General features: G+C 45.5%; 1 protein-coding gene across 4 annotated transcripts in view; it reads right to left on the minus strand.

The window, feature by feature from the left end:
* Positions 1-228: 228 nt before the first annotated feature.
* The window catches only part of BLM (BLM RecQ like helicase), a 48,604-nt gene continuing 22,667 nt past the window's right edge, over positions 229-26,165 (minus strand). For 3 of the 4 annotated variants that reach the window (XM_066592986.1, XM_066592984.1, XM_066592985.1), the window contains exons 9-22: positions 25,194-25,312; positions 23,865-23,978; positions 13,901-13,999; positions 12,155-12,303; positions 11,526-11,632; positions 10,914-11,074; positions 10,555-10,750; positions 9,034-9,224; positions 8,192-8,327; positions 7,915-8,114; positions 6,172-6,367; positions 947-1,069; positions 647-854; positions 229-511 (exon numbers count right to left, since the gene is read on the minus strand). In XM_066592986.1, the coding sequence (XP_066449083.1) occupies positions 328-511; positions 647-854; positions 947-1,069; positions 6,172-6,367; positions 7,915-8,114; positions 8,192-8,327; positions 9,034-9,224; positions 10,555-10,750; positions 10,914-11,074; positions 11,526-11,632; positions 12,155-12,303; positions 13,901-13,999; positions 23,865-23,978; positions 25,194-25,312 (2,183 nt within the window). In that variant the 3' untranslated portion in view covers positions 229-327. The remainder of the gene's footprint in view (positions 512-646; positions 855-946; positions 1,070-6,171; positions 6,368-7,914; positions 8,115-8,191; positions 8,328-9,033; positions 9,225-10,554; positions 10,751-10,913; positions 11,075-11,525; positions 11,633-12,154; positions 12,304-13,900; positions 14,000-23,864; positions 23,979-25,193; positions 25,313-26,165) is intronic. The other variant, XM_066592987.1, reaches the window with a different exon arrangement.

Below are 26,165 nucleotides of genomic sequence, written 5' to 3' on the forward strand. Positions count from 1 at the left end.
GATGCAGATCCCAACTCTGGTGGCTATGTATTGCAATAGTGTTCTTAGTATGTATTTAAAATACATCCCACTCTATTGGATGCCTATGTAATACGGTATTCCCCCCTCATAAGTAGTACACAATACCGTTACCGATTGTGGTCTGTAATACACACTGATGTGCATGTGAGGACTTAAAGGGTAAATAGACCAGGTAATGCTATACATTTGTACTACATAAAACACAGCTTATGACATGTAAATATTAATTTATTACATCTGTAAAAGAAATCTTACAAGACTTTATTACAAAAACAAAAATAAAAAAAACATTCACAAAAACAGTCACTATGAAAGACAACTGTAGGATGGTTTCAGGAAACGACGGTTGCTCTGGGGCATTGGCACTGCCATGAAGCCGGGTCTCTTTACTGGTCCTTGTGTAGATCCACTGCTGTAATCCACATTGTGCCCTTTGCCTTTTTTGGCTGAAGCAGCATTATTCCTGCTATATGAAGTATTGCTACCACTGCTGAAAAAAGGGGGGAAAAAACAAAACAGAAAACAATTCATTTATATTGTGACAATAACAGGTATGAGTCTATGAAGATAGTAAAACTAAAGCCCCCCCCCCCCCCCCCTCCATATTGCTGCATGCACAGGTTACCTCTTGGAACGGGAATGCTGACCATCTCCCCACGTCTTCCTTTTCTTGGCTTTACGATTATATGGAGCGTTTTTCCTCTTTGTGCTATTTTTCTGAGAGGAGTTAAAGTAAGAGGAGGTTGCCTTTGCACCTTCCTCATCCTCCTCGTCATCATAAATTCTGGTGGTGTGATTTGTTGACCCACTGGATTTTTGGGCAATTTCCTCAGCTGTACAGGAAACAGATTGATAACAACATCACAGGAAAGCGGTGACAAAATATAAAAATTAGCCCAAGGTATGCATTAGAATAAGGGCAGACCTGGAAGCGTCCATTCGGAGTATTTCTGGAGAACATCTATTAGCTCTGCGCCATATTTCTCCAACTTATCTTCTGTGACTCCATCGATCTGTAATAAAACTTCAGGTTCGGAGGACAGCGATTCTGAAATGCACAAAGCAGATACAAAACCCTTAGAATATGATGCGGAACTTGAAAAATAACATTAGAACTAAGCATTTCTACTAAAGATGCTGCTGTATTCCTGGCCAGCTTAGTTATTCATGAAATGGATAACTGTATACACAAATTGTACAAAATCGTAACACCTTAAAGTGACGCCATTACTGACAGGTTCACTATGCACTACGGGTATGCAGATGCCTTCAATGGCAAATAAGCCATGTACAGTATAACTAAAGAGTCCTACAAGGTTAGGGTTTTTTTCCTTTCAAATCAAAATATAAAGCAGCAGATGGAGCTGAAACAAACTGAAACTAAATAAGTCCCATTGAAATCAATGGGGATTTTAGGCCGGCTGGATTGGCATTGCAGAATCCGAAATGGGCGTCTGCCTCAGTGTTCTGACGGAAATACTGCCCATAGCATGCTATGGAAAAGCGCTTTTTCCTGCCCACGAGCAGAAATCAATTGTGATTTTGTGCTCCCAGAGAAATAAAATCGCAGCATGCTCTATTTTAGTGCAGTTTCCGCATGGACAGCTTCCATTGAAGTCAATGAAAGCTGTCCAACCCGTGGCCGTCCGCAATTAACATTGCGCACAAGTCGCAGATTGTGCGTCATTGCCTAATGATAGCGCGGGAAAGTTTGTACTGCGAATGTCCGACAGTGAGCTGCCTGGACCATTCGTAGTACAGAAGGAAAAAAAAAAAAAAAAAAGACAGGTACGTGGGCTCACCGCACGGGCACAGGGTCGGATTCTATTCTATTGATAGAAGGTGTTGGTATCGAGAAACTAGTTTAAACGCTTAAGGACACGGCCCTTTTTTTTCTATTTTCGGTTTTTCCTTCCCACCCCCCCTTTAAAACACCATAACTGTTACTTATCCATCGACATAGCTGTATGAAGGCTTGTTTTTTGGGACGAGTTGTATTTTTCAGTGGTACTATATAATGTACCATATAGTTTACTGAAAAACATTTAAAAAATTCTAAGTGGAGTGAAGTGGGAAAAAAAAGAAATCCGACATCTTTCGCTGAGTCTTGTTTCTACGGCGCACAAACAATAACAGAAATGACCTGTTAACTTTATTCTATGGGTCAGTACGATTACTACGATGCCAAATTTATATAGTTTTTTTTTTTTTTGCTGTACTACTTGTATTTTTTTTCAAACCCATTTAAATTTTTTGAAATTATTTTCTGCCGCCATCTTCTAAGAGCCATAATTTTTTTATTTTTTTGCCAACATAGCCGTGCGAGGGCTTGGTTTTTGCGGGATACTAAATATGTATTTTTGTTTTATTATTTAGATTCTATTATAAATATGGCAAAAGGTTTTTTTAACTTTTTTTTTTTATTTTTTATAATTAGTAAAACTTTTTAAAACTTACTTTTCCTTTTTTTTTCCCCAGAGGAGACATGAACATGCCATGATTTGATAGCTCCTACAGTATGATGTAATGCCATAACATTACATCATACGGTCATTGGACAGGCATTCTACCAAGCGACCCAAGGGCAAGGATTGATAGGCATTCAAATATGACAGCTCTGGGGCCTTTCAGAAGGCCCCCGGCTGCCATGACACTGGCACGGCAACCCGTGATCTCATCACAGGGGAGGCAGGGGTGTCATATGGGACCCCGGAACATCGCCCGGGGGATTTAATTGCTGCCGTCAGAATTGGCGGCGGCATTTAAAAGGTTAAGGTGTAAGAAACAGTCGGCGCCCGCGTTATATGAAGAGAGATTCTGTAGCTTTGGGGTTCTCCAACTAACTAATATTAATTTACTTAGATTAGGTCAAACATAATAAAATTGGAAAGGTTTTAAAAATATGCACAACCTATAAAAACATTTAGTTATCACCGTTACAAAGTTGTTATGGATCATTATTAATTTCTTTTAAATTCCCTCTCAGAACCTCCACCTAATGCGTTCAGTGCTGGTAGCCATACACGCTCCGTTAGACCGCCTGGACCCTTTTGTACAGAGGTGTTGGAGTGGATCTTGCTACTCTATTAGCCAGACAACAAGAATCAACAAATAGAAATGCTTTTTTCCCCATCAGCACTGAACACACTAAACGCTGTTAGAGAGAATCAAACCACCACCAGGGGGTAGTGCAACAAATATGTAACAGTAATATCTAGGCACAGCAAGGGATTTATTTTTTTTTTAAACCATTCCAAATGAAAGAATGTTTTGCACGATCCGACAGTGTTAACTGCCATTTAATGATGGGACATATGCACTTTTGCTGCACATTTGACCATTTTATCAAAAGCGAGGTTACTTATGGCCAATTTGAACAAGAAGATAGTTCATCTGCTTTTACACAGGAACAGTCATCGCTGAGTGAATCGAGGTGCAGCAAGCCGGCAATTGTTCTGTCCCACCTGTCTCCATTCACAGTTTACACGGGACGCCAGTTGTTCAGTTTTTATGCATACATAGACTGAACGATAAGGAAAAAACAAATTATTGCTCGTCGTTCAGTGCATGCATTTACACTAGACTATAATCATTCTGAATCTCGCTGGCTCATGGGAGTCTGAATATGTTCTGTATGGGAATTATAAGGCTGCTAACTACAGTGAACTTGTGGAGAATACAAGCACTTCTGTTTCTGAACACTTGGGTGTAACAGGATCATCAGATTGCAGGACCTGCAGTCATTTTGGATCGATATCCAGATTGTCTTGGTGATGTAAGTGATAAACAGGGTGAACGATTTCACCAGGAAATAAGGACCGTGGAAGAACAGGACTGCGGACGATGGGATATGCATATGATGGCTGACTACTGATGACCGTGGAAGAACAGGACTGCGGACAATGGGATATGCATATGATGGCTGACTACTGGTGACCGTGGAAGAACAGGACTGCGGACGATGGGATATGCATATGATGGCTGACTACTGGTGACCGTGGAAGAACAGGACTGCGGACGATGGGATACGCATATGATGGCTGACTACTGGGGACCGTGGAAGAACAGGACTGCGGACAATGGGATATGCATATGATGGCTGACTACTGGGGACCGTGGAAGAACAGGACTGCGGACAATGGGATATGCATATGATGGCTGACTACTGGGGACCGTGGAAGAACAGGACTGCGGACAATGGGATATGCATATGATGGCTGACTACTGGTGACCGTGGAAGAACTGGACTGCGGACGATGGGATACGCATATGATGGCTGACTACTGGGGACCGTGGAAGAACAGGACTGCGGACAATGGGATATGCATATGATGGCTGACTACTGGGGACCGTGGAAGAACAGGACTGCGGACAATGGGATATGCATATGATGGCTGACTACTGGTGACCGTGGAAGAACTGGACTGCGGACAATGGGATATGCATATGATGGCTGACTACTGGTGACCGTGGAAGAACTGGACTGCGGACGATGGGATATGCATATGATGGCTGACTACTGGTGACCGTGGAAGAACAGGACTGCGGACAATGGGATATGCATATGATGGCTGACTACTGGTGACCGTGGAAGAACTGGACTGCGGACAATGGGATATGCATATGATGGCTGACTACTGGTGACCGTGGAAGAACAGGACTGCGGACGATGGGATATGCATATGATGGCTGACTACTGGTGACCGTGGGAGAACTGGACTGCGGACGATGGGATACGCATATGATGGCTGACTACTGGTGACCGTTGAAGAACAGGACTGCGGACGATGGGATACGCATATGATGGTGGACTACTGGGGACCGTGGAAGAACAGGGCTGCGGACGATGGGATACGCATATGATGGTGGACTACTGATGGAACATCTGGTGCGAATGTCCAGGAAGATCTCATTACAGGAAATCACAGAAATGTAGTTTCATCAATGTCTCAGTGAAGAAACTTTTGTTTTATTCGTGTTCTTAGTTTCTTGGGATTTAATACATTATGTGTACATTTATATGGACATGTGTCATACAATAAGCAGACCTGATGGAGAAAAACTAAATGTGATTTTCAGAATCTATGATCCCCCAAAAAGTTCTAAACATCTCAGTCACCAAAAATTGTGTTCCCCAGTGTAATTAATTACATTTTCTAATAGTTAATAGCAGCTCTGTCTGTGGTACTAAAAAACAATTGTATTAATGGACCTTTCTTTCATCAAAGACCTTTTATCATTCATTAGTGGTGAATGCTTAAACGGTTTGTTTCTGTACAACATTCCCCCTATACAACCAGTTGTGCTATAATAACAAGATCTGCTGTACTTCTATCTGTCCTCTGCCATGGAGATCCAGTGCTGCAACCCAACATACTCCTGGTGCTTGCTGTTGAAGATACAGTGACCGGATAGAACATGACTGCTGTTTGCACAGCGTCACTGTCCTGAACTCCTTGCATCATAAAGTATGTTAGAAAGTCGGGGCTTTAATGCTGGATCCCCGTGGCAAAAGACAGAAAAAAATTCAGCTGATTTTCTTATTCTAGAAAAGTTGGTTGATTAGGGAAAATATTGTCCGGTAACAGGACAACTCCTTTAAAAGGGAAACTGTGAGCTCCTTAGAGCCCCATAAACTAAACTTATGGGCTCATAAATGCTGGCATGCCGAAGCTAGTATGTGATTATACTTGCGTTTCGCGGCAGCTTTGATGGTGCACAGCGAGGGAGCGGAGGGGAAGGCATCTGGCAGACTACTTGAACACACGCATAAAATGAGAAGACTAACTCTCTCATCCTATGCAGGCGTCATGTAGATGGTGGCATGCAATGCAGCATACAGTGAGAGCGGTGAGGAAGGCAAGTATAATATTCACATCCCCAGGCTCAATGTGTCAGCTCCTATGAGCCTGTATGTTTAGTTTATGTGTCTCACTGGAGTGGAGTCTCCATTTAGCTTTCAGACAAAAACATTTGCATTATTTGAAATCTTTTTCAGTATGCCACTATCCCAACAAGCTCGTCACAATGTGGCCAAATCTTTACACCTGCTATCACTAAAGAGATTTCTGCTGCTGTAGGATTCATAAGCATTGTAAATTCCTGTAAGATGGATGAATGTTACATATCAGCCGATATACCAACACATACCTGCGATCCTACGTATGGTTGCTGTATTGAAGATATTGAAGTAGTGCACACCAAATATCTTTCCCAGGCGTTTACAGAGCTCCGTCACCTCAGCCTGGCACTTCTTGACCATTTCCTCCCTGTGGGACGTAGTTCCCATAACAGATGCCCTTTGTTTCCTGAGACTGCTGGCATTTTCAGTGTCCTGGAACTGAACCTGTCAATGATAGAAAGTAACTTCTTAGTACATGATATTCACAGATATTCATCTCTAAAGATGATTTCTAAGTCCTATTCTCAGAAGTTAGTTTCAGAAGTTAAAGTCTAACTGTTGTTTCAGGCGACTTTTGAGGATACGCTGCCGTGTGTGTGTACATGAGGAGTAACATTATTTCTAGCGAATGTAGGACTTGTATCATAGGTTTATGCAGTTTTCCCCCCTATGCAGGATCCCTGAGCTCGGCTCTAAAGGGAGCATAGACCAGCTGCTGTGTCGTCTGCCATACATAGCGCATGTAGAGAATAGCAGAATCTATTCCCCTATCACTACCCATCATACACAGAGAAGTAGCAGCAGCAGCATGGAGGACATAATACTTCAGTACTGAGAAGTGTAGCTGCGGATCCAGCACCAGGATGAAGTAGTAGGACACATACTAGAAGCAGCAGCATTTCTAGGTGTCTGTGCCCATTTGTAATGGCCTGTTTACATATTTAGGATTTAAGGATTTCTGTGTGAATTTGACTCTGAAGTCTTCAACCCGTCTGCTAACATTCTGTCTCCAATGCAAGAGAATGGGGTTTTAGTAACATTATTCACATGCTCCAGAAAAATTCTAATTATTTTAAACTTTTATTACTTTTTTTTTTTTTTAATATTTAGTAAAACCTTATTGTTCAGATTTTTACTTTTTTTAGTCCCCACAGGCCACAACAACCAGCGATGCTTTGATCGCTCCTGCAGTATGATGCCATAACATTACGTCATACTGCGATCAGGCAGTCAATCAAGCTCCTCCCACCCCCCCTTTCCCTGGCTGACATGATACCTGCACAACTCCCTGCGATCTCATCACAGGGAGGCCGTTCGGGGCATTTAAAGGGTTAATAGTGTCGCTCAGCCGCGCAGCTGATTGAAGCTATTGCCAGCAGGTGTCAGCTGTAATTAAAAGCCGACGCCTGCGCTGTATGAAGAGAGGTTGTCCCGCGATCTCTCTTCATACATACCCCGACTCTGAAAGACGTAACTGTATGTCCTATAGCAGGAAGGGGCTAAAGCAGCAGCCAAAATTTGGTACCTCTGTTTTTTACTGCATGGGCATACACGTCAGTAGCCATCAAATACTTGTGCGCGAGTAGGAAAAAGAACAAAAAAAAATATTTGTGAAAAGCTGCAAACAAACCATAGTCCGCAGCTCACCTTATTGTGCAACTAAATTTTGTTATTTTTTTTATATCGCTTTTTTCACTCTGTACCTTATCAGTCACGCATGTTGTCAAATTTATTTGTACAGACGATCTAAGATACAGCTGATTGGCTGTATTATGGCAGTAACAGTTATGTGTCTGGTCAGTTTTAAACAAAAACAAAATAAACCATACACATAAGCATGTGACTGTGTTAAAAGAAAAAAGTAAATGTAAAAAAAAAAAAAAAAAGTTTTTTATTTTTTTTAACTTCACAGCTCACAACTTTAGATAACAAGTAATTCCAATAATGCATTCATTCTGTGATGCAGTGTGGACGACACATTAGGCACATACCTTTGCGAACCCACTCAGCACAGCATGAGACCGCTCTCCAAGTTTTATATATGCTACAGCCTGGTCATTGGCTGTAATATAGAGTTCCTCATCCAGAATTCTTTCCAAAACCAGTTTCCTGAATAATCGTTCTGCATTGTGACGTGAATATGCGGCTCCCTTTCCAAATATGCCTGTCTGTATCTTTGCAGATTTACTCCCTAGAATGAAGAAAAATACATTACCTATACCACTAGGAAATACCATTTCAAAACACCGTCATTTCCAGGATGCTTACCCAAATATATATCTACCATCATGTTGAGAGTCAAGCGATTATTTGCACCTCTCCCCTTTCCTTGAGCAGTGCAGTGATCCTGGACAAATCTCACAATGGTCTTCACCTCATCTGTCACATCTCTGGACTTGTATTTCTGCAATGCAAGAGCCAGAAAAAAAAATGGTAGAAGGTTAAACTGAACACAATCTGAAGCGTTGTAATATCTGTTTGGACAACTGAACCCATTACTTCATAACTAACCCACCCCAATACCATCAAAATAAGATACATACACAGCTGAGCCAAATGTACAGTCAGCTCACCTAGGTATCAACATCTTATGTGCATGTATCTTAGGGTAGACTCCTTTTGTATTGTATTCTTAAACCTTATTTTAATAGGACAACAGAAGATCTTTCAAGAGACTGTCAGCTACTTTGAGCCATACAAGCTGAGCCTATGGACTTAAATTAGCTGACTCACTGATTCCAAGAATGTAAGTTTTATACTTACCTTTCCCTCTGTTCCCTCATTGTCATCACTCAAACCTGCCACTGAATACATTGAGAAGCTCGCAGAGTACTCCTCCCATTCTTCGTATAGAATGTGAGAACTACTTAAGTGTGCTCCTCAATGCATTCAGTGGTGGATTTTACCATGGACAGCGGGAAAAAGGCATGGAAGACAAGTATAAAACCTACATCCCCAGACTCAATGGGTCAGCAGCTGTGAGTCTATAAGCTTAGGTTATAGACTTAAAGTAGCTGACAGATTCCTTTTAACAGATTGTATTTCTTAAAGAGCAAGTTTAGCAATATATTATTTACAAAAGGCAACAACGAGTTAATTGAAGTTCTCACCGTTGTTCTGCAACAGTTGTCACAAGCAACTCTTGGGTTTTCCTTGCAAAACTTGGGATTGAACGTATTCTCACCAAAGTAAACAAGGAGCTGCATCCGACGACACTCCAGCACATTTTCACAGTAATGAACCATGCTGTATAAGTTATTAAAGTGTGTCCGTTTTGTCTGACTGTTTCCATCCTTTTCCACTAAGAGAAAAGCAAAACAAATTAACAAAAAAAAAAAAAGTCCAAAGTCCACAAGTGATTTATGCATTACACAAAACGACAGAACAAACAATGTAGAAAGGGAATATTAAAATGACTGAGCACGAGAAACCTCAGGTGACCCCACTTGCTTTATAGGAGGAGGGAGTAACAGGGTGTCTGATGTAGCACTGTTAGGGGTAATCAGAGAAGTCAGAGCATCCCAGAGTCCTAGCTAGAATAGAAAAATAAATAAATAAAAGGACAGAAGACCTGCAGAGCAGGAGGTCTGCCTCCTATGGACACTAAGCTAAAACGGATTTCGCTCAAAGCCTTTAGGTGGGTTATAGCTGGTAGGAGGAACGAACACTTTCTTTGCTTAGTGTCTGCTTCCTAGTGGCAGAAGCTATAATCAAAGGTCTTGCTTTGTACCTTAATGATACGGACGAGAAATTATACTTAAATGATGGGCTCCAGAAAATCTGGAGAAAAGTTCTACAAAAAAAAAAAAAGCGTTTAGTTCTGTTATAGATTTTAAGTACAAGTAAAATTTTAAAATTCTTTATTCGAGATCCAAAAGCATTAAAAAGATTGTGCAGACTTGCTCACAACTAACCAACGTGTTTCCAACAGTAAACCTGCCCTTAGTCATGGCTGAGACGAATCCATAACTTAAGACACGTTTACAGCGGAAAAGCATTGGTTCAGTTGTCAGCATGTTTACACAATCTTTTTAATGCTTTTAGACCTTATGTTAAGTTGACTATATCATAGTCTTTTGGTAGATGGAAATTAGGCATCTCTTCGCTTAGGCATCAAATAGTTTATTTCCCCAATTAGGATTCTGCATCTGCATTTTTCCCACATACCACGGTATGATGAACTCCCATTCTAGTGGAATCAAGCCCTGTATTGCATGGATGGCCATTCATGAATGGCCATCATGTAATACTACATTTTCCCTGCAGTGATCGCTGCCAAGGAAATGCCTAGCCAGTTGCAGGTTTCCCTCATAAAATAAACGGTTTCCCAGGGGTGGCAGTAGCTGGACCTCGGGTAATCAGTTGATCACTACAGTGGCACAGAGACAAAACAACCTAAAATAAATAGGCAGATACACTTATGCTTTGATTGCAAAACAAAAGCAAACAAAGATGCAAGAGCACACTGCGAGCATTAAAATACATGTAAGCAGGCCATGTTTAAACTCCACCCTTATTATGTAAAAGGTAGGACTTGTGGAGTGACAACTGCATAAACATTCATTGGGCGAGAATACACAAATAGTAAAAGAAAGATTAACTTCATCATCCTCTAGAAATAACATCCTTACTTTGAATCAGCCGACGGATTCTTGTTACATCACTGTAGCTATAGAACAAAATACAGTGGGACATTTCTCCATCTCGTCCGGCTCTTCCAGACTCCTGGTAATATCCTTCCACAGACTTAGGCAAAGTGGCGTGAATAACGTATCTAACATCTGGCTTATCAATGCCCATTCCAAAAGCAATAGTTGCACAAATCACCTATAGCCATAGGAAACAAATAAGAATGAGGAAACAAAATATTGTATGGATCAAAGCTTACTCATGTGAGGGTAAAAAAAACAACAAAAAAACATTTTTCAAAAAAGTTAATTCATACTGTAGCTTTATACGATATAATTTATGGCGTTCAATGTAGACTTACTTGACAGCCATCCTGATTGATCCACTTCTGTTGCACGTAGTCTCTATTAGAATCACTGAGCCCAGCATGATAGGACAGAGCAGCCAGGCCCTCCTTCTGCAGGGTCTCAGCCATAGTATCACACTCATGACGTGACAGACAGTAAATGATCCCAGATTCGTCTGGAATGTAAAACTAAGCATCAAAACACAAATGCCTTTCAACATCATCAAATCTATAATACAATACGGATGCGGAAATCAGCATCTTTTCAAAGGCAATTTCCATTATTTATCATCTTAAAAGGAACCAACCGAATTTGCAATATTTCCAAAATTACGACTGTTCCACACCGTCTGCCGCATCGATGATAAAATTCACTTCTTTCACTCTCCATATAAATATTTTACTATTTCCTCTATAAAATCGTATTTTAGCAAGTCCACTTTACTGCGAGCGCAGGAACTTGTGCACAATTCTGACTACAACTATTTCTCCCTACAACTTCCTTCCTTACTTCCTCAGCTGTATATAAGTGAAATATGACAATGACAACTTAAAGCACAAGTGTAAGACTAGACATTGTAATAATCACTTTTAAAACAATACACACATTTCTAGTGTGACACTCACTGGGGTGATTTTTCTTTATCCACTCCACACAGTCTACAGACACTTTCTTGGGTTTTTTTGGTAAAACATCATATTTCAGATTGTCTCTGTTGAAACTCATGGAAAATCTGAAACAAAATAATGCATCAAAAGGAAGGTGCCAAGAAGAAATATAAATATTAATCTCATAAAGCAGCCCTATTTGGACAAGTCCAATTTTACATGCCTGAAATACAGTTGTTAAAATACAACCAATTGTAACTGATGAAAGTGTAACTATCTGACAGATAGGCCAATTAGCAGCATGCTGCGGTTTGCAGCCCGCGAGCGGAGAACCGCTATGATTCTCCACTCGTGGATAGGGGGCTGCGCTTGCGCCCGGATTATCGCCGCGGGGAACGCAATTGAATAACGCCTGTGGACAGGCAGCCTAAAGCTAAACACATACAAGTCAACCAAAAGCTCAGCTTTAGTTGATATTATCTAATGACACAGTCAATTTCTGATGAGAACATGTAGAATTTCATATGGTAATTTAATACTACATCAAGTAGCCTGATAACCAAATACTAAATGGGAATTGGGGTGCGTGTCAGACACCCTCTTTTCATAGAACATATATATAGTATTTACTTCATAATCAGACTTACATCTGAGGTTTGGTCATCTTAAGCTGGTTGAGAATGTCTTTTTGGACACGAGGATTTGCTGTTGCTGTAAGTGCCATCATGGGTACAGAAGGGAATTTTTGACGCAACATGTTGAGCCTTTTGTAGTCTGGACGGAAATCATGGCCCCACTGGTAAAAAAAAAGAAAAACAACATTTAGGACTCATAGATGCTTCTTTATCATACAGAGCATGAGATTGTTAATGGTTTATTGAAGAGGGGTGAAAAGGAGTTCAGAAAAGAAAAAAATATTTATTTGGAATTAAGTGTCTATTCAGCTATCCAATATTATAGCAGATCAAGGTCACTCCCTTCAATCTGCCTTGGGAGCCGCCTCATAAGTACCCTCTCCTTACACAGAGGCTCAACCTGCTCGAATACACCTGCAACTTGCAGATAAGAGGCCCAGACTTATCCTGGTCAACACAAGTGTATACCAAACCATCCTGAAGTAATCCAAGATATCGCACAATCTACGAGACGCCAACATCCTTTGCCAACCCCCGAGACATTACTCCAACCGTCTCTGTAATGGCACCCGCTAAGAATATCAATGCTGTAGAAAGCCTGTCCGGCTACTAGCATCTACCTGCAAGACCTCCCATAGTCTGTCTCACAAAGAGAATGCAGACGACAGCGGCACTGAGTGTATCACTTAGCAGTTGATGGCTATCTACTCACAACAGTAAAGAACCAATGCCTCTCCTCTGGTCAACAGAGAGTGCCACGTAAGCGGTCAGATGCTTTGCATTCCTAAGCAGACAGAGGCCACAGCAGTCACTCATTGTTCTTTTGGCATCATCACTCAGATGCTGGGAGCCAGGAGAATAGCACCTGACTACTGTGGCGTCTAATTGGTTGCAGTGGTCAGGTGGTTTCCATTCCTATACAAACAGCAGGACTGCAGCGCTGGATCGCCAGGGAAGAGGACAAGTAAGGTTACTTCTGGACGAGCAGATGTATCGTTCGAACAAGCGAATGACGTCAGAGTTAGCTCGTTCACACGTGCAGCCTGTTTATACGGGCAGATACATTGCTGGCTCATTCAAATGAGAAATCGTTCAGTCGTCCACATTTGCTGTATAAGTGAATGAGAGGTACAGAACGAGCGCTGTTTAAACCGAACAATAAGTGAGCGCGCCAATGATGATTTTTATGCCTGCATAAAATGGACAAGCGAAAAGTAAACGATTTTATCGTTTGGTGGTTCGCATGTTTAGACTGAATGATTTTCGTTCACTTTCATTCATTTGGACGATAGTCATTCCGTCTAAAAGCAGCTCTGCGTCTACTATTTTAGCACATTTATAGCTATACTTATTAAAAAAAACACTGAACACAAGCAACTGAACAACACCTTCAAATAGAGGGTTAGAGACCTTGAAGACAGACAAATACCAACCTCCCTGGCTAACTAAATTACATCAGTGCCCATATCAACAGGACAACAAGCTGCAATGTGTAAATCGGAGATTTTTAGGTCTGCCTCAACGTGCTGAAGAATCTTTCACCCCCACCTTCCTGGGGGGCTTCCTCACGTATAGCACAAATAAAATTCTCGGCTACATATTTTGGTGGAGCTCACAGTATTTTGTGGGTTTTTTTCTTTTTAAGTTTAAAAAAAAAAAAAAAGACGAGAAGATGCTTAATACCTTTCAATTTCTTTACAGACTGATAATTGTGAAAACATACTACCAGAGTCTGTCATGCAGCACAGGAGATCTTACCTGGCTTACACAGTGAGCCTCATCAATGACAAATCGTGCCAGCAGCTGACGTTCATACAAGTGCTCTATTGCAGTGATAAGCCGGGGACTTGCACAAATCTTTAAGAAACACAAATACAGTTGTTTGAATGTTTTCTACAGAAATAATAAAAGGTTCAGACATCATATTGATGGTGATACTACTTCCCAATGACAATAGTTTATTCCCCTCTTACAGAAAATCAGTTCTAAGATTTAAGGCATTGCATGCAAGACCCTCTTGTTTTGCACCAGCCAGCTCTGATTGTTTATGCCTTTGAAACAGGTACATATCCCTCCATGATGTATGAAGAAGAAGATGGATCAGGATGCCAATTAAAAAAAAAAAATAAGTGTACCCAGACCCACTAGCCCGGTAGGAGTTTGACTACTCCATGTGGTAAGTCCCTATCAGGGCCTGTTTTTTTATTTACTATTATTCTTCTCTTAGTTTATTTAGAGAAGTTCCTAAAAAAAGCTTTGGCTAAGACCAAGAATGTCCTATTTTCAAGAAGAAATTGGCCTCTTCCTATGCAAGGCAATTGCGTCAAAGCTGCACAGATAATATTGTGTCTGATGAATCCCCTCCTCCATCCCGTTCTATAAGAGATATTGTTAGGCAAGAGGTGAAAAGTTCTTTTAAACAGTTCAAATCCTGTCGTACAGGTCCATCTGTTTCTACGATTCAAACGGGATGGTCCAAAGCCTCTCCTGAGGATCTTTCGGATAGAGAGGAGGATGATTTGATGATCTCTGAGGTCGTTCTCAGAAGAGGAAACTATGTGCGGTAAGCAGCTATTTGCTATTGAGGATTCTGAGAGACTGGTTAAAGCAGTTAGAGCTACAACGTGTATATAGGAATTGCAAGATCTGTTGAAGATTCTATGTTTGAAGGCTTAGTTCCTAGGCCTAAACCTTCTTTCCCCATTAATAAGAATGTGAAGAGCTTGATTAAGGCTGAATGGAAGAATAGATAAGAAATTTTGTATTCCTACAATAAATCAAAAGAAAGACAGGAATTAGGTTTACCTGTTAATTCCTTTTCTGGAGTCATCCTGACAGCATACACATGGAGGATGTCCACTGGACCCCTGTTGGGACAGGAAGCGGAAAAACATACAAAAGGCACCTCCCGCCACCAGCTCACCAGTGTGTACCAAATAACTACAGTGACCCGGCTTTGCTTAATCACTCATTTTTAATACCGAAACCATAGTACAATACGTTACTTCACGTAGAGAAGGATAACTGAAGGGGAGGGAAAAGCCCCTATGCTGTCAGGATGACTCCAGAAAAGGAATTAACAGGTAAACCTAATTCCTGTCTTCCCCTCGTCATCCTGACAGCATACACATGGAGGAATACCAACAATCAAGGGCTTTAGGGAGGGACCACTGCTTGCAGAACTTTCCGCCCAAAGGCAGTGTCCCGGCTGGCCCCCACGTCCAGACGATAGTGTTTTACAAAAGTATGGGTGCTTGACCATGTGGCGGCTCTGCAGATCTGGTCGGTTGTCGCCTGGGCTCTCTCCGCCCAGGAACAGGCGACCGCCCTAGTAGAATGGGCTCTAACTTCGCCCGGGAGTGGGATCCCTTGGGATCTGTATGCCTCTTCTACGGCCCTCCTGACCCACCGCGCTAGGGAGTCCTTAGTAGCGGCCCCTCCTCTGCGTGGACCCTGAAATTGAATGAAGAGGTTATTAGATTTCCTAAAGGTATGTGAGACCTCTAAGTACTTCAGAACTGCTCGTCTCACGTCTAGGTTATGGAACCTCTGTTCCGTAGTGTTCCGGGGTTCCTGGCAGAAGGAGGGAAGTACTATTCTTTGCTCTCTGTGAAAGTCCGTAAGGACTTTCGGTTGAAAGAAGGGGTCGGGCCTAAACTCTATCTTGTCCGGGAAGATGGTCATATATGGGGTTTTTATAGAGAGGGCTTGGATTTCCCCGATCCGCCTGGCGGATGTAATGGCCACTAGGAAGGCAACCTTATATGAGAGGGTCTTAACTGAGAGTTCTTCCAGGGGCTCGAAGGGGTGTGCGCAAAGGGCCTGTAAAACAAGATTCAGGTCCCATGGGGGCATGGTTCTTCTTATAAAGGGGTGAAGTCTAACTGCTCCTTTAAGGTATTTTTTGACTAGCCTATGGTCGGCTAACGGGAAGTCAAAGAAGGCTCCTAGGGCGGCCACCTGGACCTTAAGGGTAACAGGTTTTAGGCCCATGTCCAGTCCATCCTGAAGGAACTCTAGAATCTTATTAATGTCTGGTTGTTGGAGGTCGTGAATACTGTGCCCCAACCACCTAGAGAAGGTGTCCCACACCCTGGTGTATATGTTCCTGGTGGACTCTTTGAGACTCTCACATAAGGTGGTGGTCACCCTCCCTGATAGGCCCTGGTTCAGGTATTTTACCCGCACAGCTTCCAGGCCGCTAGTCTGAACTGTCGGGCTTTTGGGCAAATCAGGGGACCCTGTTGTAGGAGGTCGTCTCTCCACGGCAGATGTAGGGGCTCCTGTGTTGATAGAGCGGCCAGGAGCGGGAACCAAGGTCTTTTGGGCCAGAGCGGGGCCACCAGGATAACGGAGCCCGGGGACCCCTGGATCTTCTTTAGAACCCGAGGGATCAGGGGGATAGGTGGGAAGGCGTATGTCAGGTCCCATTCCCATGCTTGGGATAGTGCGTCTATTCCCAGGGAGCCCCCGTCTGCCCCCCTGGAAAAGAACCGGGGACACTTGTTGTTCTCCCGAGAGGCAAACAAATCCACCTTTGGAGTCCCCCATCTTTCTGTAATCAATTGGAATGCCTCTGGATGTAGTGCCCACTCCCCAGGGTCTATCCTCCTGCGGCTGAGGTAGTCTGCCATGGCGTTCTCTGGGCCCCTTACGTGGAACGCTGAAACGGAAGGCATCCGCTGCTCTATCCACCCGAGCACTTTCGCCGCCAGGTCTTGTAGTCGGGGGTTCCGCGTGGATCCCTGGTGGCGAATGAGGGACACAGTTGTTATGTTATCCGAAAATATCTTAATGGGTCTACCCCCGATCTCTGTCTCGAGGTCACGGATGGCCCTCCAGACCGCGCAAAGCTCCTTGTAATTGGAGGATTGAGTGGCCTCTTTCTGGTTCCAGACCCCCTGGACATAGCGACAGCCTAAGTGGGCCCCCCAGCCAGTTGCGCTCGCGTCAGTGAAGATGGATACTGGGGATGCCGGGTCCCAACTTGTGGACCTGGCGAGGTTGGAGATAGACGTCCACCACCCCAAGGAGGACCTTACTTTGTGAGTGAGGGTGACTTCCTGATCCAGGGAAGCTGGAGATTTGTCCCAGTTGCTCAGGATAAAGTCCTGGAGAGTTCTACCATGTAACTGGGCCCACGGGACTACTCCAATACAGGCTGTCATGAGACCGAGGACCCTCATGCCTCTCCTAAGGGAAACTTGGGAGGCTAACGAAAGTGCCCGGCTTTCGTCTTGGATCGTTTTTTGCTTTTCTAGCGGGAGGGAAGAGCACTGGTGGTGTGAGTCCAGGATAACCCCTAGGAACTTTTTCCTTTGTTCGGGCTGAAGATTGGATTTGTCGAAGTTAATGATCCAACCTAGCGACTCGAACAGGTGGAGGGTGAGGTTGACCCGGTGCTGGAGTTCCGAGGGTGATCCTGCTATAAGCAGGAAATCGTCGAGGTATGGGACAATTAGTACTTTGTCCGTCCTTAGTGCTGCTACCATCTCCAATACTAGTTTGGAGAATACCCGAGGTGCGGAGGAAATCCCGAACGGCAGGCATGCGAATTAGTAATGCGAGACTGACCCTTCTATCACCAGGGCGAATCGAAGAAACTGTTGGGAGCCTGAGTGTATGGGAATATGATAATAGGCGTCTTTTAAGTCCACCGTGGCCATGACGCTATCTGGTGTGATTAGGGGGATCGCTGATCTTACTGATTCCATTTTAAATCTTCGGTATGTTATAGATTTATTCAGGTATTTCAGGTTGATTATAACTCTGTAGGCCCCGTTAGGCTTCTTAATAAGAAACAAGGGGGAGTAGCAGCCTTTGAACCGTTCTTCTACGGGAACCGGGGTAATGGCCCCCAGGGATAGCAGGTCCCGTACCCCCGACTGGAAGGCCCGGGCCGACGCGGGTGACTGGCAGGGGGTAACCACGAACCTCCGGGGAGGGGGGGCGGAAAGCTCAATTCTATAGCCCTCTGAGACCAGGCGAAGGGCCCAGGGATTGGAGGTTATTTCGCTCCATCTATTGGCGAACCCCCTAAGTCTGCCCCCCACCTGCCGGATCCCGATGGGCGGATTCTCACCCTTTCCGCCTTTGGGGTAAGACCAGCGTCCGGTTTTCCCCTTCCCCCTGTATGTTCTCGGGGGGACAAAGGGAGGAGGGTAGGAGGAGGAAGGCCGCTTGACGGGTCTCTCTGCTGGTAGCCCCTGACTTTTGTCTGAGGCCTTCTCCAGGAGTGTATCCAGGGAAGGTCCGAAGATGCGATGTCCCTGGAAGGGCAAAGAGCAAAGCCTGTTTTTTGAGGCATTGTCCCCTGTCCAGGCTTTTACCCAGACGGCCCTTCTGGCTGTGTTCGAAAGTGCCGCCGACCGGGCCCCGAACCTTACTGACTCCATCGAGGCGTCCGCCAGGAAGCCGGTGGCCTGTTGGAGGAGGGGAAGGCAGTTGGAGATATCTTCCCTCGAACCCCTTTGCGAGACCAGGGCCTGGAGTTGGTCTAGCCAGACCGTCATGGATCTTGCTACCGACGTGGCCGTAATGTTGGTCTTCATGGTGAGGGCCGCCGACTCCCAGGCCTTCTTCATTGCCGAATCCACTCGTGAATCCAGTGGGTCCCGCAACTGGGAGATGTCCTCAAAGGGGAGGGCAGCCTTCTTCGAGACCCTGGCGACCGCCAAATCCACCTTCGGGACGGTGTCCAAGAACTCAATGTCTTCCGGGGTGAAGACCATACGCTCTCTAAACTCCTTAGACAGGAAAAACTTGTGTTCTGCCTGTTTCCACTCGGTCAAGATAAGCTGTTTTAGGATATCATTGACCGGGAATGATGGTTTGGGCTGAGGTATGAGTCCCCGGAACAGGGTATCCTGGAGGGATGGCTGCTGCGGCGTCTGTTCCTCCACCTGCATGGTGTGACGGACCGCTGTTAGTAGCTGCCCCAGATCCGCCGATGCGAAGAAGTACTTCCTCGTTTCTTCCATGGGCGGTATGGATTCTGAGGGGGAATCTTCTAAGAACCCTTCCTCCGAGTCTGATTCTTCTATCCGTGACCGCCTTACCCTTTTCGTGGGGGGCGGAACGGAAAGAGACGAGAGAGAGGCCTCGATCTCCTCGCGGATCATAGCTCGGATGTCCGATATGCCCGAGGGGCCTTCCTCACGGACCACCTTCTCTGTGCAGGCTGCGCATAAGGGTTTGGTGTGTCCCTCGTCCAGTCGCCGCAGGCAGACTGGGCACTTGCGCACGCGCTTCTTGGCCTCTCTGCCCTTTTGTGCTTCTCTGTCCTAAGAGACGGAGACAGCAGAAAAAAGGGGGGGGGGGTTTCCAGCACCTGACCCTTCCTTACCCCTGGTGTGAGCCCCCGGAGGTTTACTCACCAGCGGGCTGCTCTCCGTGTCCTCTCTGGCCGACATCTTTACTTAGGTGCAGACCGAAGACATGTGGGGAATCCTGCTTTCTCCTTTTCTCTTTTTTTTTTTGATTTTCAAATTTGGCGCCTTTTCCCTCGAGGCCCCGCCCCCCCGTGACGCGGCCGTGCTGACGTCATGCCGCCGCGCCGGACCCGGGGGATACACTCTGCGTCGGGCTCTGAGGAGGGCGCATAGATGTCCGGGGATGTCGGATCGAGCGCAGCCGTCGGCCCGCGCCGCGCGCTCTCCCCCCCCCCCCTCGCTGGCATACCTGCTCAGCCGCTCCGCCGACAGAGGATCTCTGGAAGCCAGGGTCCCGGGCCCGACGTCCAGAGCGGGTGCCTGATGTCCGGAGGCGGCTTCCAAGCCCTGCAGGTACGGGCTGTATCTTCCCAGTGCGACAACCCCACTGGGCAGCGCGCTAGGGAAGGGTTCCCCGCAGGGAACGTGGTGCTGGTCTTTGGGATCCTGCGGGTGAGGGTCCCCACGTAGGGTCTCACCCGCGCAAGCTCTGCCAGCCCGACCAGAGAGTCGTCCCCCCACGGGCGGACAGGCTGCATAGGAATTTTCTTCTTTTTTCTTGCCTCCAGCATACACCTGGAGGCTTCCGCTTGGACTGTCCTGTAGGGACAGGAAGACACTGGTGAGCTGGTGGCGGGAGGTGCCTTTTGTATGTTTTTCCGCTTCCTGTCCCAACAGGGGTCCAGTGGACATCCTCCATGTGTATGCTGTCAGGATGACGAGGGGAAATCTCTCTTCAGTGAAGAGGATTCAACTGGTAGGAATAAATCTCCTGAAATTGATGCTCCTGTGGCAAAAATGGTCAGGAAGGATTTTCTTCCCATTGAAGATTTGAGGTCCCTTCCTGGCGTCTTAGACTGTAAAGCAGATGGTTACCTTAAAGGAGATGTCCCGAGGCAGCAAGTGGGTCTATACACTTCTGTATGGCCATAATAATGCACTTTGTAATGTACATTGTGCATTAATTATGAGCCATACAGAAGTTATAAAAAGTTTTATACTTACCTGCTCCGTTGCTAGCGTCCTCGTCTCCATGGTGCCGACTAATTTTCGCCCTCCGATGGCCAAATTAGCCGCGCTTGCGCAGTCCGGGTCTTCTCCTCTTCTCTATGGGGCTCCGTGTAGCTCCGTGTAGCTCCGCCCCGTCACGTGCCGATTCCAGCCAATCAGGAGGCTGGAATCGGCAATGGACCGCACAGAAGCCCTGCGGTCCATGAAGACAGAGGATCCCGGCGGCCATCTTCAGCAGGTGAGTATGAAGACGCCGGACCGCCGGGATTCAGGTAAGCGCTGTGCGGGTGGGTTTTTTAACCCCTGCATCGGGGTTGTCTCGCGCCGAACGGGGGGGGGGGTTTAAAAAAAAAAAAACCCGTTTCGGCGCGGGACATCTCCTTTAAGAAAGCTTGGGAGGCCTCTACTTCAGCCACATGTGTAGCTCTTTCCTTGAAAGTTTGGGTTGCACAACTAGAAGAGCATATCAGAGACAAGACTTTTTTCTAACTGATTTTTGTACTTCCAGACAGGCTGTGTCGGTGTTGGGATTAATATTGTCTTGTATTCCTACTGTCAGATGGGCTCAATTTTGATCTCAAGCTCTTCGATGGGATATTCCTCAGAGGTGGGACAATGATCTCCTGTCACTAGATCAAATGATCAGCATTGCCTCAACAGCCAGGCTTTTTCCTTCTGCGGAGGACCCAACTGTTCAATCTGTCATTGAGGGTTTCTCAAAGACAGTTAAAGGGGTTGTCCGGCCATAAACATTAGGTCTCATTACTTCTGTTTGCCCAATACAATGCACTTTGTAATATACATTGTGCATTGTAAATTAGGCAAACAGAAGTTATTCACTTACCTTTTGGAGTGCCCCCCCCCCCGTGTTGCTCCTCGGTTGCCATGGGTTCCGACAAGTCTCTTGTCCTCTTCTTGTCGGGCCAGCTCCAGGTGTTCTCTGCACGGGGACGCGCTTCTTCTACTCCGCGCATGCGCAGTAGATCGTCTTCTGCCGGCTGCTTCAGGAAGCTCTGGTCTGCCTGCAGGGGACGCGCGGCCGCGGGATCTTCAGCTGACAGGTAAGGGGAGTGGAGGAGGGGGAGTGGAGTGGAGTGCCGGTCTCTCACGGGGGAGGGGTGCTGCGAGCTGTCAGTAGTCAGGGGTGGGGAGGTGTAGGGGTGACAGACCTGTCAGTCAGTAGTCCCGGGATGGGGGTGAGGGGGAAGGTGGGGGAGCTGCTGGTCGGAGCTGTCAGCCAGTGGGGGGGGGGGGAGGGGGATGCTGCTGGTCGGAGCTGTCAGCTGTTGGCTTGCGGGGGGGGGGGGGGGGGGGGGGGGGCTCTGCTGGTTGGAACTGTCAGCTAGTGGGGGGGGGGGGGGAGGATGCTGCTGGTCGGAGCTGTCAGCTGTTGGCTTGGGGGGGGGGGGCTCTGCTGGTCGGAGCCGTCAGCTGGTGGCTTGCGGGGGAGGGGGGGGGCACTGGAGGGGGACACTGTGGGGTGCATGTGTGGAGGGGGCTGTGTGTGTGTCAGTCATGTTTGGTGCTACTTTCACTTTCAATAGCTGAGGATCGCGATTCTCTGCTATTGAAAGTGCTGCTACAGATCACGATCCTGCTAGAGCTGTGACAGCTGTTAGCAGGAGATTCCTTTCCAGGGCTGTCACAGTATCGAGTGATGAGGGGACATGCCAGGGAGATGAAGGAATCTCCTGTTACAGCTGTCACAGCTCTAGCAGGAGATCGCACTGCTCTCCCTGCCCTCTCATTGCTCTGAATGGGACCGGACGGCTGCCGGCTCTATTCAAAGCAGTGAAGCGTGCGTCTGCATTATGACGCCGGTCCTCCAGTCATGTGACCGGTGTCATCGGGAGCACGCACGCTGAGGAGAGAGAGGCAGCAGTGCATCATGGGAACTACCCAGCGGCGCCAGCTTTGAAGAATTCTTCAGGCAAACTTTATAAAGGAAAGAAAAGGAATGAAAAGGTGAGCAGAATATCGATTTTTATGGGAAAGGCTGTTGTGTGTGATGCTTCTACTCCACAGGGCATTAATGGGGGGAAAAAAAATCAGTTTGGGCGGCGGACAACCCCTTTAATCTATTTGACAACGGATGTCAGTCTATGGGAAGATGGGGTTTCATCAAGGTCTTTTCATCTAGCACAGTCCTCAAACTACAAGGAGTTCCTAGAAATTTATTATGCCTTGAAAACCTTTCTTATGATTTTAACCAGATTATTTTCTCTGGCCAAAACACATCTCCTTTTTTTGACAGCAGTCCACCTCAGGGAAAGACAATCACATTGTGGATTATCTGAGCAGGGTCAGAATGAAGCAAAGTGGCACCTAAATCAGGAAGTTTTCAATCTAATAATAGAGAAGTGGGGCGTTCCAACAATAGATTTTTTTGTCAACAGAGACAATCGGAAGATCGTGAGATTTTATTCTCGCCGTTCCTCGGACCATCCCCTAGGTCTGGGTGCTTTTTCCTGGTCCAGTCGGGGAAGGCAGAGAAATGTTATGCGTTCCCGCCTCTGTGTTTACTTCCTAAGGTGATAAAGAAAATTAGGCTCGACAAAGCCTGGGTCATCCCGATTGCTCCATTTTGGCCCAGGAGACCTTGGTTCTGATGCCCGAGAACCCCGTCAGTAGATCAACCCTGGATACTCCCTTTTAAAATTTAGCTTGGGGCAGACTAGATCTCTTAAAAAAAAAAACAAAAAAACAGACATCCCCCTTATCCTTGAATTTGTACAGGCGGATCCAGATAAAGGCCTCAAGCCTAGTACTCTAGGGGCCCTTTTACACGAGCTGATTCCAGCATCCAGCACATAGTGTGTTGCGATAACCCACTTTGGTAATAATCAACTGACCGCTACAATCGCACCAGCTAATCACAGCAGGACTCCATTATCACATTCAATAAATAGAAAACAAGAACTGGAGAGCGTCTCTAGCGTTGTCCAATACTTTCAGGTTCTGCTGTTCAGGACTGGTGGTCAATAAACTTCACTTGAAAAAGCAGTAAACCAGGTTATTCTCGCAGTTGCTCTCTTCTACACAGGACGCTCAGCCTCCTAGTCGTCATGTCCATTTCCCAAAGTATTCAACGCCGCCTCATCAGGCAGAGTATCAAAAAGCCTTCTTCCAAGGTGCAAACCCTCTGAGTACTTACACTACTGTGATGAACTACAATTTCTTCTGTTTGACAGTTTGCATGTAGTATTATATCTGTAACCACACACACTATAATACTTATCTACTATTATCAGTGACTAAACAATGTTTTACTATATATTTACCTTCTCCGGAGTGGCATACAGCAGCTTTATAATTGGATCCTTTTTAGACAGCTGCAAGTAAATACTGGAAGTCTCAGCATCTGTCTTATCACCAGTGAGATATGTGGCTGGAATCTAAATGAACCAAGTAACAGTAAATATCACGTTGAAACAAATACCGTATGAGCCATAAATCAGGGACATAGGTCTTAGCGATTTTGCAATTTTGAATTCAGAAAATGTAAATAGTCACAAGTAAAGTGAGACATTAGGTAGATGTTATCCTAATGACCCGCCACGTGACAGAACAGGCATGCGATTATAACAGAGGGTTAGACACCTTTTGGCATAGGTTATTTCAGTGAGAAAGCATCAAACACATGTTGAATACTAGTTCGTGCAATGCCAGATGTGGGGCTGTATGGAGAGGACCATAGGAAGGATCATCTCTCCCAGCAGATCTGAAATTAGGCATGGATTAATGCAACTGCATGCTTCGATGTCGGATTGAGAGGCAACCATATGATGACCAGCGAGTATCTTGCAGAGGTCCCATTAACTAGAATACACATGCACTCGCTCTGCCAGTTCTGAAAAGGAGACTGTGACCTGCACTCCTCAATGTCTGCAGACACAGGAGTAAAAAAAAAAAAAAAAAAAAATCACACAACATGGATCATGAGACACACCATGTGACTCTACCAAAACCAAGAAGAGCTTACTTTTCAGTCCCTTGTTTAGCCTTTTGGGGTCTATAGTGGATACATCATCACATCTCCATAGGTTAATAGGTATATTTTAAGGTCCATTTACACGGGATGAATGTCGGGCAAACGATGCACGACACTTGTCCCTGTGTTTCCTTGCTCCCGTGCTCCTGTACGGGAGCTAGCAGAGCTGTCTCGCTCACTGAGCGGTCAGCTGGGGGGCCGGGCAGTGCAGGAGATTTCTCTCCTCTCGCTCCCCCACCCCTCTCTATTGAGATAACACAGAGACCGTTCAGCACTGAACGGCCACTGTTTAAACTTAACGATGAGCTCATCGCTGATCTTTTATGCTGCATAAACAATTAGCTTATCGTTCAGTTTTAACAGCGGCCGTTCAGTAGTGAACAGCCGCTGTTTTATCTTAATGGAGAGGGGTGGGGGAGCGAGAGGAGAGAAATCTCCTGCACTGCCCCGCCCCTCTGCTGGCCGCTCCGTGAGCAAGACAGCTCTGCTAGCTCCTGTGCAGGAGCATGGAAGCGAGGAAACACAGGGACGAGTGTCAGGCATCGTTTGCCCGACATTCGTCCCATGTAAATGGACCTTTAGTTAGAGACACAAATGACACAAAACACAAAATCCTTACATCTAGAGTGGTAAGCTTCTGAACCTGATCCACTATCAAGGAGCGGAGGGGAGAGATGACAATAGTAACCCCAGGGGACACACAGCCTGGAAGCTGGTAACACAGACTCTTACCGCCACCTGAAATAAATTTAGATCATATTATCAATAACATAACCTAAAACAACGTCGATAACTTCCTAGCGACTCTCCAACTACTGTATATATGAACCATTTAATGACCTGACTACTTAAACAAGTATTCTCCTTTGCTTTTTAATATATCGCTGCATCAGGCTATCTTTCTTGCTGGACAATTCACAGTTTTTGATGGCAAAGTTTTGGTAATGTACGGTACTGTAGAACTTTTCTTTTTGTTTGTTTAAAGGGGGGAGAGGGAGTTGGAATCTCACAAAATTGCTACCTAGCATAAAATGGTATATGGACACTTTGCAAAGGCTTCAATATTTGTGTAGAAGCAGAAGCAACCTTATATTTCTCCTGCGCAATAGTGCTCTGACAGAAAAAAATTGCTTGCTAGTAACTTTGTACTGGGTTGAATGAGGTATCACCACTCCTTAGGGAGAGCACCAGGAAGGTGAGTGAGGAGATTTATAAGGCCATTCATGCTCCTCTGGGTAATATGCAAAAAAAGGGAGATGGAACAATACCTCTGCAGAGCCACCTATTCGCGATGCAGAGATATTGTTCCATCTGCCTTATTTGCATATTACCCAGAGGAGCATGGATGGCCTTATAAGTATCCTCACTCACCTTCTTGGTGCTCTCCCTAAGGGATGATGGATATTATTGCATCTTGTCACCACCAGGAAACTAGGGGTTTGACAGGGCTTGGATGGAGGAACGCCCCGTCACACCCCTAGCTCCTAATTGGGTGATATTTGTAAGGTCCTTGAAGGTACTAGATGCAGTGTCTGCACTGCTTTTTGCCTGCCCTGGAGGGTTAGGTTTAGTTTTCCTATTAGGCTTACAT

Source organism: Eleutherodactylus coqui, chromosome 2, assembly GCF_035609145.1.
Source record: "Eleutherodactylus coqui strain aEleCoq1 chromosome 2, aEleCoq1.hap1, whole genome shotgun sequence".
Classification (NCBI taxonomy): Eukaryota; Metazoa; Chordata; class Amphibia; order Anura; family Eleutherodactylidae; genus Eleutherodactylus; species Eleutherodactylus coqui.